Raw genomic sequence first — 17,533 nt, forward strand, 5'->3', positions numbered from 1 at the left:
TTACTTATTACACCATAAGCAAATTTGCTATTGGTATAAATATTGAAAACCACATTATTTGATAACTCCAAGGCTCTAGTCAAGGCAATAAATGCAGCCTTTTGAGCTGAAGTCACAAGAGGGAAAGTTGATCCTTCCAGTAACTGGTCCAGGGTGACCACAGTGTAGCCATTCTGTTGTTCTCCGTGACATATGGAGCTCCTGACATCTGTATACAGTTCCTATCAAAAGGATGGTCTGCCAAATAAATATGACCAGAAAACACTTTGGCTATAGTTTGCACACAATCAAGTGAGATGCCCTGTTCCAGTGGGGGGAAAAAGGTGTCTGGATTAAATTGCACGCGCCTCTTTAATTGAAGAGGAGGATTCTCGAGAAGAGCAGCTTGATATTTCACCAATCGACTTGCTGCTGGCCAATGACAAACACCTCCTCTCCTTTAATTCTAACAATTCCCATACGGAATGAGGAGTTTCAGCCTCTATAAGAGCTCCAAATGTCAGTTGTTCAACCCCAGAAAATGGACGCAGCTACCCGGAGACACCCTGGTCAGCCTTGACAAGAGGGTCCAAGTTGCTTGGAAGAATACACTACAGGGTCTGGGACAACAGCCCCACAGCCATTCCTTTGTTTTCAGACACATACAGTGTAAACAGCTAAGTAACATCGGGAATGCCGGGTGCACAAGTACTTTGTGATATTGGCCCACATCCATTCAAAGGGTTCCCTATCAGACCCTTTAGTAGCTTGCTTAGAGGAGCTTAGCAAAGAGCCGTAAGTTGTGACTCCAGATGCCTCAAATCCTTGTAGCTGGCGTTTTTGCGAATAGGAGACAGTTGCGAGAGGGCCAGGAGACATGAGGACATTTAAAAAAAAACATTTTAGTTCATCTTTATTATGATAGATATGATTCTATGTTTTTTGCCTTTCAGAATCTCTGCTGTTCTTTCCAGGGTATTTCTGGACTACTTAGGCACTGAGGCATTTTCTTTCAATATTGTTGCACATAGTGCTACTCCTAATTGTGACTTTTTGGTTAGTTTGGGATGAACCATTATTGGGTCCTCTAGTCTAAGAATACTATTTAGTATAAACCAGATGGGGAATGCTCAAGTATATTACCAGTATATTGCAATTCTGAAGGGGAATAAAAATGTGTGGGGCTAAAACAGAGGTTAGCCTCCTGAAACCCTAAATTTTATTTATAAAGATATGAGCTTGTAGCCTAACTTATATTGAAAAGCACAAAGTCAGATAAGTTAATTGTTCAAGAACATTTTCTATACAAGGCCTATTTGACTTAATACTTGATTTTCAAGTATGTGGCAATATAATTGGAACCTCAGTTATGATTTGTAGAGCCTGAGGATAAACTGTTGATGCCTGGTATATCTTTTTTTAGTAACTAGAACATTGTAAATAAGGTGATGCTTAAGTGTTTGTGAGCCCTTTTGAAATTCCAATATTTCTGCATAAATATGACCTAAAATGCAATCTGTTCTCTATGTATCTTAAAATGAAATAAAGAGAACTCAATTAAACAGATGAATCAAAAACAGTACACTTATCCATTTATGTATTGAGCAAAATGATCCGAAGCAACATGTTCTCTTTTGTGGACATCCAAAGGGAAACTAGGATTGCTTGTGAAGTATACTAAGATGAAGTTAAAATTTCTGCATGTTGGCTGATTCCCTTCTCTCTGAAACATGCAGGCATGAAAGGAATCTTGGGCTAGATAATCCTTAAGGAAGAGTTATATAAGGAACATTCCCTTAGGATATATAAAGATCATTTTGAATTGTTGGTGCATTTGATATGAGTTTCAAAATCTGAGGGTGCCCATGGATTCCAGTCTAACAATTATTTTGTGTGCTCTAATGTTTTTCTCCTGGGTCTGTAAAAATCTCTGTTCTGTGTGGAAATGACTAGGAAATGTAAAATTTTAATTTAATAATACGTGGCTGCATTAACTGGAAATGCTCACGGCTAGCAAATGCATGATTTTATCCTGAACCTGAGATCCCTGGTTAAAGACCCCAATGAATACAGATTCCACATGATTGATTTCTAAAAATTAAATGTATCTGAGATGTATGTTAATCCTGTCACTCTACATTAAATGGGTCTTGATCCTTCCAGAAAAAAATATCGCCCAAGAAGGACAGCTGCAGCTCGAAGAAAGTTATAGCAGTAAGTAGCTGCTGTGTGACCTTCCTGCAGCTTGGCATTTACCTCACTTTCATTCCACTTCATTCCATTTCGCTCTTTTTGCTCCTCTGATGTACTTGCATGGTTTTGTCTCTCTGCGTCCTCCAGCACGGTTTTTTTTCTTAAATGAATGAGCAGTAAGAGTGGCAAAGCAGGAATGATGCTACATCCTGGCAAATAGAATGATAAAGGGAACTCTTTTTCTCCCAAGCAACCACATCCCTTTTCGTTGTGAAGTGCTTCTTGGTTCATAGTGCCTGTGCATATTGGAATATGGCATGTAGCGCATCAGAAAGTGGCTTTGTGCATGGCTTGTTACATTTGTTTTTAGGGAGAAGCCCGTGCAGTGTGCTCATCCATGCATAGCATTTCTTTTTAACTTGCTACAACTCTTTGTTTCTCGGTTGCTCCCAGGAATCTTCAGCAAAGAATGTCTTCACCCCAAAACAATGTGGGCAGAAAAAGCCAACTTTGACCACAGTGAGTGGCACTAGTTCTTTGTGCAAATAGAAATGACAGTTAATACTCCACAGGGATCTGAGTCTCCACTCCCAGCCCTGCCCCTATTTATATATGTTGATAATGGAAGTAGACCAGTTTATGAGGTGGAATTAATTTCAAGGATGATACATGCTGGAAGCTTGTGCAACACTGTAATGTAATATTTGGACCGGCCGGAGCTTGGTTTCCATATCCTTCTCTGCCTCAGGGCAGGCACACTTCCTTAGGCTAACAATGGATACTACAAGGTTCTTGGGAAACAATTATATTGAATCTGACTAATAAGGAACTTGGAGCTAGACGTTCTTGTTACTCCTTCAGCTTTGTGTGTCTATCTGTTCCTTGTTTTTTCTCCTCTGTCTATCAGAATAGGAAGGGAAGGGAGTAAGTAAGTAACGTAAGTAAGTAAGTAAGTAAGTAAGTAAGTAAGTAAGTAAGTAAGTTGCACCTGTTTCTGCTGGTTTTTTGCCTGCCCTTGGTCATTCTGTTTTTTGTTTGTTTGTTTAGGTAAGGAAATATCTCTGAAACAATGACCCAAACAATATGGGTTTCTAGTTCTTTATAAACTATGTTTATAAGACTGCTAGAGTTAGGAAAATGGGTCTCACATTGTCAGTCTTCTAGGTCAGTATGGAATGCAACACACACACACACACACACACACACACACACAGGTGAAACTCGAAAAATTAGAATATCGTGCAAAAGTTCATTTATTTCAGTAATGTAACTTAAAAGGTGAAGAGGTCCAAAGTCCTCTTTTCTGATGAGAGCAACTTTTGCACCTCATTTGGAAACCAAGGACCCAGAGTATGGAGGAAGAATGGAGAGGCCAATCAAGCACAGTAATCCCACGGTTATTGAACCAGTTTTTGGTGCTTTTGGCAAAAGTTGCTCTCATCAGAAAAGAGGACTTTGGACCAAGGAGCAACAGGACTTTGGACCACTGTGCTTCATTAAGACCAGGGTCAACGCAGCTGTCTACCAGGAGATTTTGAAGCACTTCATGCTTCCTTCTGCAGACGAGCTTTATGGGGATGCTGACTTCATTTTCCAGCTGCCCACACTGCCAAAAACACCAAAACCTGGTTCAATGACTGTGGGATTACTCTGCTTGATCGGCCAGCAAACTCGCCTGACCTGAACCCCATAGAGAATCTATGGGGCATTGCCAAGAGAAAGATGAGAGACATGGGACTGAACAATGCAGAAGAGCTGAAGGCCGCTATTGAAGCATCCTGGTCTTCCATTAACACCTCAGCAGAGTCACAGGCTGATAGCTTCCATGCCGCGCCGCATTGAGGCAGTAATTGCTGCAAAAGGGGCCCAAACCAAGTACTGAGTACATATGCATGCTTATACTTTTCAGAGGTCCGATATTGTTCTATGTACAATCCTTGTTTTATTGATTGCATGTAATATTCTAATTTTCTGAGATGGTGGATTTGGGGTTTTCATGAGCTGTACGCCATAATCATCACAATTATGACAAATCATGGCTTGAACTATCTTGCTTTGCATGTAATGAGTCTTATCTCATATATTAGTTTCACCTTTTAAGTTGCAGTACTGAAATAAATGAACTTTTGCACGATATTCTAATTTTTCAAGTTTCACCTACACACACACACACACACACACACACACAGATACACTATTAACCTAATGAAAAGATTGAAGAGCTTTCTTATACAGATGTTTCAGGCAAGGATCTTTTCAATATCTTTGAGCACACTGACTATCTTCACTCTCATTTTCTTCGCTGTCTTCATTTGTTTGGCTGTCAGGGTGGGCAATTTCCAAAGGCTCAGTTGGCCCCAGGCCACCCCCACTGGAGGCAGGCTGCTACCCCAGTAAGTGGTCTGCATACCTGTTCTATTAGGCTAGTACTATAATATAAATTGTCTGACATAAAATCTATAATTTATGTATGTGGGTTGAGCAGAATTGAATCACAATATATGCTGCGCTCATTCCAAAAGATAAAATAATTCAGAATCATTTTTTTCTAATGTTTTTCAAAATGTTCAGTTGTTAAAACTGGAAATTGGATGGAACAAAAATGGGTGGAAGAGCAATTGAAAATGCCTTCTTTTTTCCCTGAACTAAGTTCAGTAGATTAAGTATTTTTATATAATTATAAAACATTTTTTTCTTATTTTCATTCCTTCTTATTTAGAAATTGATTTTCTTTCTTTACTCGTAGATAAAATTTTGAAAAACTCTTATTTGATTAATGTTAAAAGAAAATGCATTTGGTTAACTTACAGGAGTTAGGGAAGGCAACTTAGCCTTACTTCAGTCTTATATGTTTCCATTTAGATTGTAATTTCCGTTTGCTAATTCCATCACTTGTTCTGTCTTGCTTCTTATTCTAGAAATGGAAACCTACCATACAAAGGGATCCTGGAGGCAATCCTCTTGTAAGACAGACGGTATGTATGCAATAGGGGAAAATTATGTAGCAAATAGGCTGGTCTCTGCAAATTGAATAGTAAATATTCCTGTGGCATAGTGCTTAGGAATACCCAGATCCACTTGGACACAGGAATCTTGAATGTTTTCTAATGAAGGAATGATAAAATAGAGCCATCCACATTTATCCTACTTGTACTATAGATTTCTGCTCCTTTGAACAGTGATAAAAAGTTCTGGCCTTTTCTAGGTTGGCAAAGACTGAAGTTATTTCACTTCAAAATGTTGAAGGTATATATCAGTCTGGCCCCTTAGAAATTATGGGAAATATTGGAACTTCTGAACCAATAATACCAGATCATAACTTGTTTCCCCAAAATGGGAAAGAGAAAAAGAAAGATAGAAAAGTGTCAGTGGTCTTCAATGGAAAATTCTGGAGCAAAGAGCATTTCGATACAGCATAATCTGGGATCTGAGACTGAATTATTTTTTTGACAGGTTTGGAGGGAAAGTCATATGACATTCATATGAGACTTGAAATAACATTTGATCTGGTTAGCTCTCATTATTTAGATGTATATTTGATTCGGGTTTAAGGAAAGACTACTCTTGCATGACAAGTGTTGCTTCAGTTCCAACTAACTCTCACTCATTTGGATGTATTTGTATTCTGGCTGAAACTGACAAAAGTTAGTATTGTAATAGGATCCAGGTAGTAATTGGTGGGACTTAAGATATCTCTAGAGTGACTAGACAATGTAGTGGTTAGAGTGCTGCCTGGGGTTTGAATACTGGTTGATACCTACATTACTGGTAATCTCTGGAAAAAGATGCACTAACACTACATCTTCCTACCTCAGATATGAGAGTTAGGTGAATTAGAACAGTCACACTGACTCAGATGTTGTCTGGATTAATACAGTCTGTGTCAGATGCTGAGGAACCAGGGCAATCTGATAATTAAGTGCATTTCTGGAACAAACCATACTTGAGTGAGACATGAAAACCAGAAACTGAAGGAATGCTACTACAACAGAAGATGAAATCTATGTGGGAACTATAGATAAAAGACCTGTATCCACACTAACTGAGAAACAGTTAGTTAGCCCGTGCTTCAACATAGTGAAGAGGAAACTGCTCTCACAACTTGAGGTAGACCAACTACACATTGCATCTCAGACTCATGAACACCTTGAAGAACAATTGAATGTGCAACCAACACTAACTGGAATGTCACTGTTGTCCCCGCCATTACAAAACTCAGTACAAGAGTCAAAGCAAGAGCACTTTTAGCTGGTCCTTGAGCTGGTCAGGATCAAACTCCTAGCTGTGGGCAGAGTTAGCCTGCAATATGGCATTCTAACCACTGAGCCATCATGGCTCACAGTAACTAATATGAGGCACAAGATCATGGACAAACTAGCTAGAATCAGTTCTAGGGGCCAATTACCAAGGCTCAGTGGAGAAGTAACATCAAATAGTAGGCTAGAAGATGCCAATAGAGCCCTCATGACGATCCCTGCTACCACAATAACTCAAACCAGCAAACTGGTATACCTTACAACCATTGTAATCCTGGGGATGCTTGTCTACATGACCAAGAATAGCAATATATAATCTCTACCATAGATACACCTCTCTCCTTAAAATGAGATTAATGGCTAAAATAATATCAACTCAGAGGTTAACCAGCTGGTTGAATTACAGAAGTGTGTGGTGATTAAGAATAAGGCTCGGCTACTAAAAAAAAAAAAAAAATACAAGGACCTAACTGACTGGTAGGCTAAGGAGATATACCAGAGAAGCAAAGCCAAGAAGATAAAAGATTCCCAAAGAACTGTTCAAGGTGTACTCCCAATTGCAGTGCAACAACACAGTAAACAGTAATGGAAGAACATATGAGAGAAAGAAAAGACACAGAACACCAATGCAAAGTGGCTGCAGGATCTAAGAACAGATCATAATTATTTCCCCAAAATTGGAACAAGTTGCTGTCACAGTAGCAGACATCCAGTAGCGAGCATGAAGAATTGGACAGCACCTGCCCCAGATGAGCCACACCTAGTGGCTAAAAAAATGTAACATCGGGTCCTGAACGCCTAGCACCACAAATGAGCCAGCTGCCAGCAAGAAGTTCTTATCCAAATTGGCTAACATAAGAAAGGACAATGCTGATCATGAAATACCCCCTCTCCCAAGGAAACAGTACTACCTAACGGCCAAACAATAACCACCACTCCCCATGGAAAATCCTATCAGGCATTATAGTTGCCAAGTTACAGGACCATATGGGCCAGTACATGAGCACAGCTCAGAAGGGCATTGAAAACAATACTAGAAGCTCAGAACACCAGTTGCTCATAGATAGAACAGTCGTCCAAACTCAAGGTCTAGAGAGGCCAATCTGAGAGCAACCTGGATTGACTACCGGAAAGCTTTGGACTTAGTGCTGCACACATGATTCTGTGAATTCTAGGTACTATGTAAAGTCAACATAGCATTAAGGACTTTCCTCAAGAACTCAGTTGGGCTGTTGAAGACAACATTGGAAGTCAATTTGAGAAAGTTTGCACAAGTGATCAAGTATACCAAGGTGATGCCCTGTCCCTGCACAGGCCCTTACCCAAATAATCACAATAACTGGATATGGATGCAAGTTCTAGAGTAGAACTATCATTGGCCACTTCCTCTATATGGATGATATAAAGCTTTGTGCTAAGAATGAATAAGACATCAACTAACAGATTCACCTGACTTTGAACTATAGGGAGGACATTCGGAGGTCATTCGGAGAAGTGGCTGGATCATAGGAAAGAGAGGGAAGATAGTTAAGACTGTAGTGGGGCTACCTAAGTGGGCCACATAGCAAGCATATAGACTAGCTACATATACATTGGTATCCCACAGTGATATCACAACGAGGAGGCAAGGAAAATAGCAACATCCAGGTCCCATCAAAGATTAGACAGGTTATGAAGAGCCAGCTCAATGTGAAGAACAAGATCCACATCATCAACACGTACACTCTGCTGGTCATCAGATATTCTGCCAATGTAGTGAATTGGCCAAAGGAGAGTATGATAGCTGGCCATGTTGAGACCTGGATGCTCTTCACAATGTATGGAGATTTCCATCCCAACCCAGAGACTACATCAGATGGAAGGAAGGTGGGTTGGGTCTAGTAGTCCACAATCTTGGATGAAACCCAGAGCATCCAGGAATACCTCCATAATATTGCACCAAAGATAAGCTGCTGAGAGAATGTCTGAGGCAGAAGCAGACATGGGAGAAAGATCAAACAGAGGAAGTATCAGGGCAAGACAAGATCATGGATGGGATGTATCATTTACAGATAGTGTGATGGCCTACATTGGGAAATTCTACCAGAGGCTGGAAAAGGCTGGAGTGAAAGACAGCACTGAGCCAACGATATTAGCAGCAGAAGAACAGGCACTAAAACACCATATCCAGAGAAGCAGGGGCCTACTACACTAAGGACCCAAGGTACAGAGTCTCTGTATCTACTGGTACTAAATAGCACCACCAAGTAGTTGGCATTGTATACAGGAACACCTGCACAGTGTATGGGCTACATCCTCCCAAGCCTGACAGAAGAAAGTCATTCCACAGAAAGTCATAGAGAATAACAAGGCTAAGATCATGTGTGATTTCCAGATTCAGATACATAGGCAGCTACTGGCTAGGCAACCAGACATCGTGATAATAGACAAGGAGCAGAAAACAGTGATGGTGAGAGATGTAGCAGTACGATAGGAGTAGCTGGAGACGTACATGGGCCTGAAGGAGGAAGTAGAGGAACTAGGATTTTGAAAAATAAAGGCCAAATTGGTCCCAGTGGTGTTAGGCATACTTGGGACTGTGACTCCTAAACTGGGAGAGTGTGGCTCCAGCACGTTTTAGGAACAATGGTGCTAGGAACTGCTAAGAGTAGCCAGGGAGGACTTTGCAGCAGTAAGAGGAAGAGGCATCCCCGTGTGCTGTACCTGAATCTAAAACTTCTGTTTAAAATGTATATTAAAGGGGGAGAGGAAAATTACCATTCTTCCATATCAGTTACCTTATACAAGGTAGTCCTCAACTTAAAACCATTCATTTAGTGACCAAAGTTACAACAGCACTGAACAAAGTGATTTGTGACCGTTTTTCAAACTTTTGACCATTGCCGCATCCCTATGGTCAAGTGATCAAAATTTGGGTGCTTGGCAACTGGCATGTATTTATAATGGTTGCGGTGTCCCAGGGTCATGGGATCACCTTTTGTGACCTTCTGACAAGCAAATTCAATGGCGAAGCCAGATTTGCTTATCAACTTAACAACTAACACAACAACCTAAGTTAGTAAGTCAAGTTGCTAATCTAACAACCACAACGGTTCACTTAACAATTGTGGCAAGAGAGGCCATAAAATGGGGAGAAATACACTCAGTGGTCTCACTTAGCAACATAAATTTTGGGCTCTATTGTGGTCATGAGTCGAGGATTAACTGCACATGATTAAAATCTAGATGGTATTAATAAAAGGCATCAAAATCACTGCGCTGCTCCATAACATTTCTTGGACTCCTCTTCCCTAATAAGTCCTTTACTCATTTCATTTGGCTGTGCTATGACAGAAGGCATGTAATGCTGGGTCTTTTTTGTACTTCAAAGTACACCACACAAACTGCAGAGAAAGTCTTTCAGTGGGAGAAGAACGCCGCAATGTTTTCCAACTTTCTGAACTAAAAATGCCTTGGGGAACAAGTAAGAATTTCAAGTCCTCCCAACACTAACTTATGTTGGGTTCCTCCCAACAGAAGAAGCAATTGGGAGTGGCGAAAGAGAGGAAGAAAGTGGGCCGTCCTCCCAAGCATCCTGTGGCTAAACTCAAGAACAGTGTGGTAAAATGTGTTTCTTTTTTTGGTTTTCAGATTTATCTGGAACATGGCCAATGTTGAGTTAACAGGTTGGGCAAATGGGTTAAATAGGTGAACTCATAAGCTGATGAGTACTAGGTGAATCCACTACAAAGCGGATTCCACACTCCCAGGTGAAGTGCAAAACAGATTCTTTATTGGGATCTAATGGGCTATGAGTAGCCAAAGTGGGAGGAAGGAAAGTGGGTAGCTATAGAACTTGCTTTGTAGAGTTTTGTAACTCTGTCACTCTCCAAAGAGGCAGAGACAGCAATAAAATACCTGATCTAATTTCAATAATCTTAGAACAGTAATTCTTGATAAATCCATAACATAAGAAAGAAAAGGAAGATTTGAGTGTATAATCCTTGGAGGTTGTCACTTTTCGTCTTAATACTTAGGTGATTCTTCCAAGTAGCACCCTATGGTTATAGCAGATCAAACTAGCATGTTGAACAAGTTGGATTCACATAACTCTGAGCAGCTAAAACTTGATATGAAGGTCTGTGTCCTTATCTCACTGATCACTGGTATAGCTATAGCAAGTAAGGAATATTGCAGCAATCTTCTTCAGAAGTACAGATTTGAATCTGCTTCTTGTTAGACCGTAAAAGCTATGTTGGTCATTCTAGGTCCAAGGAACAATGTTCATTTTCTTTATTTTCTAAAATTTACTATAACAACTGGCTTTATATTTTAAAAATTCCTGCAGTACACAATGGTTTTAAGATTTCTGAAAAAGAACAGAGTGGGTTGAATTGTCTACGGAGATTCTCATTCATCCAGGTTGTGATTTCCCAAAGGTGATTTTTTAAAAAGAGGCAACTGGGCTTGTTTTTCCTTGAAGACATTTCGCTGCTCATCCATGAAGCTTCTTCAGTTCTGGGCTTCTTGAATGAGAAGCAAAATGTCTTCAAGGAAAACAAAGAAAGTCCAGTTGCCTCTTGAAAAAGCACCTTCAGGACAGCCGTGACCTGAATGAGAATCTCCATAGACATTTAGTTGTGCACGTTGGTTGAATTGTTTATGCTTTAATTGCATTTGAGATTGATTTATTTCCTAATTCTCACATAGTACAGGGTTTATAAACTTTGCGCCTTTTAGAAATAACTGGATTATTTAGATATTGTAGTAGGCTTTGCAGCATATTCTTCCTGGCTTGATAGCTCCCTTTGTCTCCTTGCAGCATTCCTCCAAAAATCGGCAAAAACGGAAGTGTGGTGAATGTGAAGCCTGCCTGCTGAAAACAGACTGTGGCCGCTGTGATTTCTGTTCTGACAAGCCCAAATTTGGAGGGCAGAACCTCAAGCAGCAGAAGTGCCGGTGGAGACAGTGCCTGCAGTTTGCCATGGTAGGTGCACCCTCTCATTTGTTTTATTGTATTCTCTATCATCACTTCGCTACTTGCTATTAATAGAGCTTTCTTTTCATCATGTAGTACTGGTATGTTGTAAACCATTTCATACTTATCTATGCTAAGTGTGGGTATTGAGAGCTCCTACTAACAAAGTCTTGCATGTAGTAGGTCTTGTTGCCGTATGTGCATTTTGTTCCAAAGCATGTTGTCTAATTGTCAGATCTAATGTCTATATATTGTCAGGATTGATCAGCTCAGGTTTCTTTATTCCAGTGATGGGTAGCCTGAAATCGATTGTTTATAAATACCTCCTGGAGGAGCATAGCAGACTCTAATTGATTTGTGTTTGAAATCTTTTGTTTTAAGGTTGATCTGGTGGCAGTGACAAAATAACACGACAGGAAAAAGCCATAATAATTCATTTTCTCTTCTCCCTTAGATCAATCCCTGCATTAAAATTGCCAGGCAATATTCAATGTGTTATAGGGAATGCAGTCAGTAACTCCACTATACAGTAGAACCTCTGGTCATGAATGATTCTGACCATGACCAAATTGGGCTCCAGCTAAAAAAAAAAAATTCGCAGCCAATTTCTTCTTCCGCACCAATTTTTTTTTGTAAGTGCCAAATTTCCAAAATTAGGTTTGGGTCACGACCAAATGGGTTGCAACCAAAATAATGGGCAAATTATGTATGTGTTCCTGTTTTAGCCCAAACAGTCTATATCTGATCACATGCACAAAGGGAGAATATGTACATTGAGTAACAGTGGTGGACTCATTAACTTCAACCAGTACTGCCACTGTGTGCACTTCCTGTGATTTATGTAGATTGATCTCATGAATTTAAAAGAAGTGGGGATTTATTTATTTATTTTATTTTCTTCACATTTTTTAACCACCCATCTCTCTCTATTAGAAATTAATTAAAAAGACAAAGAGGGGGCTCTTGGCACCAACCATAATGGGACAAAGATGGTTCCATATGTAGCCTGACCCCACGCCACGTAGGGCTTTATAGGTCACAATCGACACTTATCGTCACATCTAGAAGCAAACTGGCACCAGTGGAATTCTTTGGATCTATACGTTTTACAGCATTTAAGTGTGTGTGCCTTTCTGTGTCTAAAAGCTACTGTAGGAGAAGAACACATTTTACCTGGCAAGATTTGAGATTGATTTGAAGGCTACAAGAATGATATAGAAAAAGATATTACACTGAATATACAAAAGAAATATTGTATTGTTTTTTACTTCCAGCTTCACTCTCTGTCCTGCACTGGTGGGGACTTTCTCCCTGAGATTGTCACACTTCTCTGGATTTGATTTGTAGGATTTTTCTTTTTTTTATATAACAAGCTTTGCTTCTTTTACACCCAGGACTTCCTGCTATGAAGCAGTCCCTGCTGATTTGGCATGGTAGGATTAAATGAATACATAAAATGACTTTCAAAAAAAGTCCTTTTATTGATACTAACTATTGAAAGATTGAAATTAATAGTTTCTGCAGCAGTCAGCAAGCACTGCCTAGTTCAGTGTGTTTCAAAGAACAGGAATTATGCTTGTCATTCAAATTTGATGTTCAGATATATATTATGGCCAAGTGGGGTACCAGCTTCATAATTAATAAGGAGCTATGATTTATATTCTTGATATCTTTTTTACACTTTATTCCCTAATTCAGTTATAGGAACACAAACTTAAAAAAAATTAAATTAGAAACCAATTTTTTTTTGATAAGTTGCCTGACTAATAAGATTTGGCTCAGTAAATGAGGAAAATGAGATATTTTTGTTGCAACCAATCATTCCAGCTTCTATTCAGAGTTTTCACTTTGATGGACTGTTAAGTAAGTAAGCTCCCTGTTAGGAGAGCGAGTGCGCAGAGAAGCGTAATGAGAGTGGTATGAATGAACACGCACAGACCAGCATACAGGGACACTGAATAGTATAAAATATAGCATTTTACTATGTGGAAATATAGAGGTATTCAGAGTCCAGTTAACAGTCCAAGTCATACACGGTTCAGTCAGTCAGTTATCAAATAGTCAGTCTAGCACACAAAACAGCTAACAGTAGCAAACCACAGTACCTCACAATACACCGATCAGCGTCTAACAAACAGAGAGCTAACAGCCATTCTGGCTCCCTCTTATTTGTGCTTGAGGTAACAAGCATTTAAAGTAACAGATACATTTGTTACAATCATAGCTTATATACATTGCCAAGCCAAGCCTAGGGTTACATCCCTAACATGGACAAAGCTCCATTCTTCAGCTGAAGGATATAAATGGACATCTCAAAGAGTTATGTTTGTTTTAGAAGTTAAGTTTGTTATCAGAAAAACAGAAGAAGGAACCACAGAGTTTTATTTCTTTTGGAAGTTAGGTTTGTTTTCAATAAAACAGAATAAGGAACTATTGGGCCAAGTGGTCTTTAAAGTCTTTTCAGTTAGCTGTTATCAGTGCCATAGATATCAATGAATTGCCTTCATTAAACACAATTGAGGGGATTGACAGATTGTGCTGTGCCAAAATTTGGGTTTTTTAAGGATCTGTTGCTGTATGAACCCAACCATATGTGATTTCTCTAGATGATTTTGCGCAGATTTACCTGCTGTTGTATAAAGCCTACTTGCTTTTGCATGTTTTGACTCTACTTAACACAAGTTAAGGTAGAGTCTTAAATCTGACATTGGACAGACAATAAAATATTTCTCTTGTTTGTTTAATAAACCTTATATTATCTTTCCCCCCACATTTTACCATATCTGGATGATTTCGTCCTGTATTTTAATCTGCATTCAGATTAACCAGATCAGGATAAATACCTTGCTCTGGAACTGGCAATACCATAATCCAGTCAAATCTTCACAAGATTAATCAAAGAACATTATTTTAAGTGGCATAAATATTATAAAGAAACCAACTTGACCAGTTGTTTCAGCTCAGTTCTTTTTCCTGAATGTAGCCAACATTTAGATTTGGAGAAAGTTGGAATTTTCTTTTTTTCAAACAAGGATTTTACTTACCGAGGTTAACTATAGTTTCTTTACTTCCTTATGGAGAAATGAATTCAGCACCCATTTATTTAACTGCAATGGTGGACTTTTTAATTCTGAGCTAAACAGCTGTAGAGTTTGAAAGTTGTAGGAACTAAGGAAGAACCAGCAGGAAAGAGTTTGCTCTCTTGATTTTGTGTTGACCTAACTTAGACCACATAGGATTTGTATGGGGTTTTTTTGAGCAAACTGATCATATAAGTGTTAGTGGCTTGGGTTATAACTTGGGTTGGCTACATGGAAATGTTTCCTTACGCACATGTGCTAAGCAGTTTTAATCTGCTGAGAATAGAAGGCCTAGATTCTCGAAATGATGAATTCTTTCAATTCATCTTGGCATGACTTTAGAACAGCTGTTTGCATGCAAGACTAAGCATTGTATAAGCTACACCTATAGTTATAAATGAAACATAGAGGGAATATAGACGCAAATAGAGGGAATGCAAAAAGAGATACATGGACTCTGATGTATCTGCTAAGATGAGTTGGATACTGTTGTCTTTTTCTTCAGACGAAGAGGAGGAGAAATCCAGAAAAGTACTTGAGCAAGGACATATATTTCTAAATAATCTGTTGTTTTACCACTCTAGTTGTATATGATATTCCATAAAGTTTGCCTTGGGTGGTTTTGCGTTGACCTTTCTTTGATCGCTAATCCTGACTTTATTGTCTCATTCATTTGCTATCCTATCTGGACATATAAGCAAGAGATCTGCTCCAGTCCATAGTAAAAATAAGTTGGAAGATGAGTTGGATGAAAGAAAATGGGCATGCTATCTAAGTATTTACAGAAAAAGACTAAGAATCGTAAAAGAAAAATACCTTGAAAGACTACTTCTGATTTTTGTTTAAAAACAAAAGTAGTCTTTTACTATTCTTATTTCTACTATTCTTAGAAAACTAGTCTTCTACCATTATTATCTTTAGCAACAGAAACTGAGAACTTCTATTCCACAACTTTGTTCTAAGAGTGGCATAAACCTTGCAAATTAAAGAGCTTGCGTATAAGTTCCTTCACAGAGTGTGCTGTGAGTCTTTGGAAATATTTTCTTCTAGAAATTGAGGTTTTATCAAAGAAATTTTGTGGTAATTCTATGGAGAGCAGAGGAATATTGATTGATTGTACGGATTTCAGTTTTCTGTTCAGTCTAGGGCAGGAGTGTCCAAACTTGGGAACTTTAAGACTTGTGGACTTCAACTCCCAGAATTCCCCAGCCAGCATGTGATTGTGATGATTCACACAAAAAATAACAATCCGGCAAGGTCTTAAGAATAAGGTTAAAAATAACACAGAGGAGTTTCCCCCCCTCAAACTTAAACCTTTAACTAAGCTTTACCTGGAGGGGATGTAAGGGCTGGTGGGCTAATGTCTTCATTCTCAAATTTGCATGAACAATAAAAGAATCAGCTGATTTCATTTGTACCTTGTTTTTTTTCCCTCCTTCCTCCCTATTGTCTCCTTTTCGTATTTTTATTAGCATTTCTTTTCTCCTCCTCCTCTCCTCCAAGCTGGCACTTATAAACGATTACCCATTTTTTATCTGTGTAAAGACCTGTTGTTACTCTGTCATTGTGTCAAAGGGGCAACTAAGTCCCTCAGATAACAAACTTTCCATTTTGTCATTTGAGCTACAGTTTCCCCAGGGCTGAATAGGAGGAAGTGATGGTCTGGATCCCTTTCCCTTTTCTTGTGTATGGATTCTGTAAGTGTGTCACAGTTACAGGAAAGGAGGAAACCTCAAGGACTGGTTTCAGTTGGCATTGGGCAATCGTAGGGTAATCAGGCATGGGAGTTGGAAACTTTTTAGGAATTTTGTTTTACATGGTTTTTTTTTAAAATCAATTCTTCCCCTTTTTAGGAGGAAGTATCTTAAATTTACTACAGGTAATCCTCAACTTACAACCACAATAGAGCCTAAAATTTCTGTTGTTTAATGAAACATTTGTTAAGTGAGTTTTGCCCCATTTTACGATGCCACAGTAGTTAAGCAAATCATTTAAATTGTTAAGTTAGTGATATGGTTGTTAAGTGAATTTGGCTTCCCCATTGATTTTGCTTGTCAGAAGATCGCAAAAGGTGATTGCATGACCCAAGACACTGCAACCGCCATAAATATAAGTCCGTTGTCATCCATCTGAATTTTTATCCTCCTGCCCTCCCTCCATCCCATCCATTCATCCCTCCAGTTCACTTTTTGTTCCCGTTCTGTTCTGCCAGAAGGATAGGTGGGGATATATGTTGATTTAAAAATTAGATAAAATTAGGCTTGGGGATCTCAAGGGAATGGCAATCTAATCAGATAGTTGCATTGCTTTTAAGATTTTTCTTGGCTAGTAAATTACTGTCATTGTCGTCTTTTAATCATAGTTATTTTTAATATTTTGATTTTATTCTTTTTATTGTTCAAAATTTAGTGTCTCTTTTCTGTGAGATGGGCTAAATAAATAAATATCAGCAGAGATATGTTCCTCATCAGTAAATAAGCCTTAACTGCTGTCCTTAGTTTGAACTGATAATATTTTCTGAATTTTTAAGACAGCAAGGTCCTATCAATTGCATGATTTGGGACGGTGTGGAATTTGTCTGTTGACAGCAACTGGGAGTGCCAGAATTACTGTCATAAGTTGGCACGGTCATGTGACACACTGTGTCATAACCGTATTGCTTAGCTATGGAGATCCCAGTCCCAATTACCGTTGATAAGCGAGGAGCACCTTGCTTATTAAAAAAAAAAAGTCCAGGGAGGACCAGTGTACATTTGCTTGTGGAACAGTTCTAGGTTCAGCTTTTGGCATCTTCAACACTTAACTCGGATGATTTCTTCCTAATCTGGAATTTATAGATTCATAGAATCATAGGCCTGGACCAGAGACCTTTGGAGGTCTTCTAATCAACCCCCCTGCCCAAGATAGGAATCCTCATACCATCTTGGACAAATCGTTATCTTTTTTTCCCCTTAAAAACCTCCATCAATGGAGCACCCACAACTCCAGAAGGCAAGAGCCCTTTTATGAGAGTAATGGACTGTTAAGAAGCTTGATAGGTAAATAAGCGAATAAATAAATAATAAAAC

General features: G+C 39.0%; 1 protein-coding gene across 11 annotated transcripts in view; it reads left to right on the forward strand.

Moving 5' to 3' along the window:
• LOC309384358 (methyl-CpG-binding domain protein 1-like) overlaps positions 1-17,533 on the forward strand; it is a 76,618-nt gene that overhangs the window by 44,851 nt on the left and 14,234 nt on the right. For 4 of the 11 annotated variants that reach the window (XM_081937770.1, XM_081937778.1, XM_081937780.1 and 1 more), the window contains 5 exons: positions 2,143-2,193; positions 2,626-2,691; positions 5,091-5,147; positions 9,945-10,028; positions 11,230-11,394. In XM_081937770.1, coding sequence (XP_081793896.1) covers positions 2,143-2,193; positions 2,626-2,691; positions 5,091-5,147; positions 9,945-10,028; positions 11,230-11,394 — 423 coding nt within the window. The remainder of the gene's footprint in view (positions 1-2,142; positions 2,194-2,625; positions 2,692-5,090; positions 5,148-9,944; positions 10,029-11,229; positions 11,395-17,533) is intronic. The other 7 variants (XM_081937775.1, XM_081937771.1, XM_081937779.1 and 4 more) reach the window with 5 other exon arrangements.

The sequence above is a fragment of the Natrix helvetica genome, assembly GCF_964273705.1.
Source record: "Natrix helvetica genome assembly, chromosome: 1".
Classification (NCBI taxonomy): domain Eukaryota; kingdom Metazoa; phylum Chordata; class Lepidosauria; order Squamata; family Natricidae; genus Natrix; species Natrix helvetica.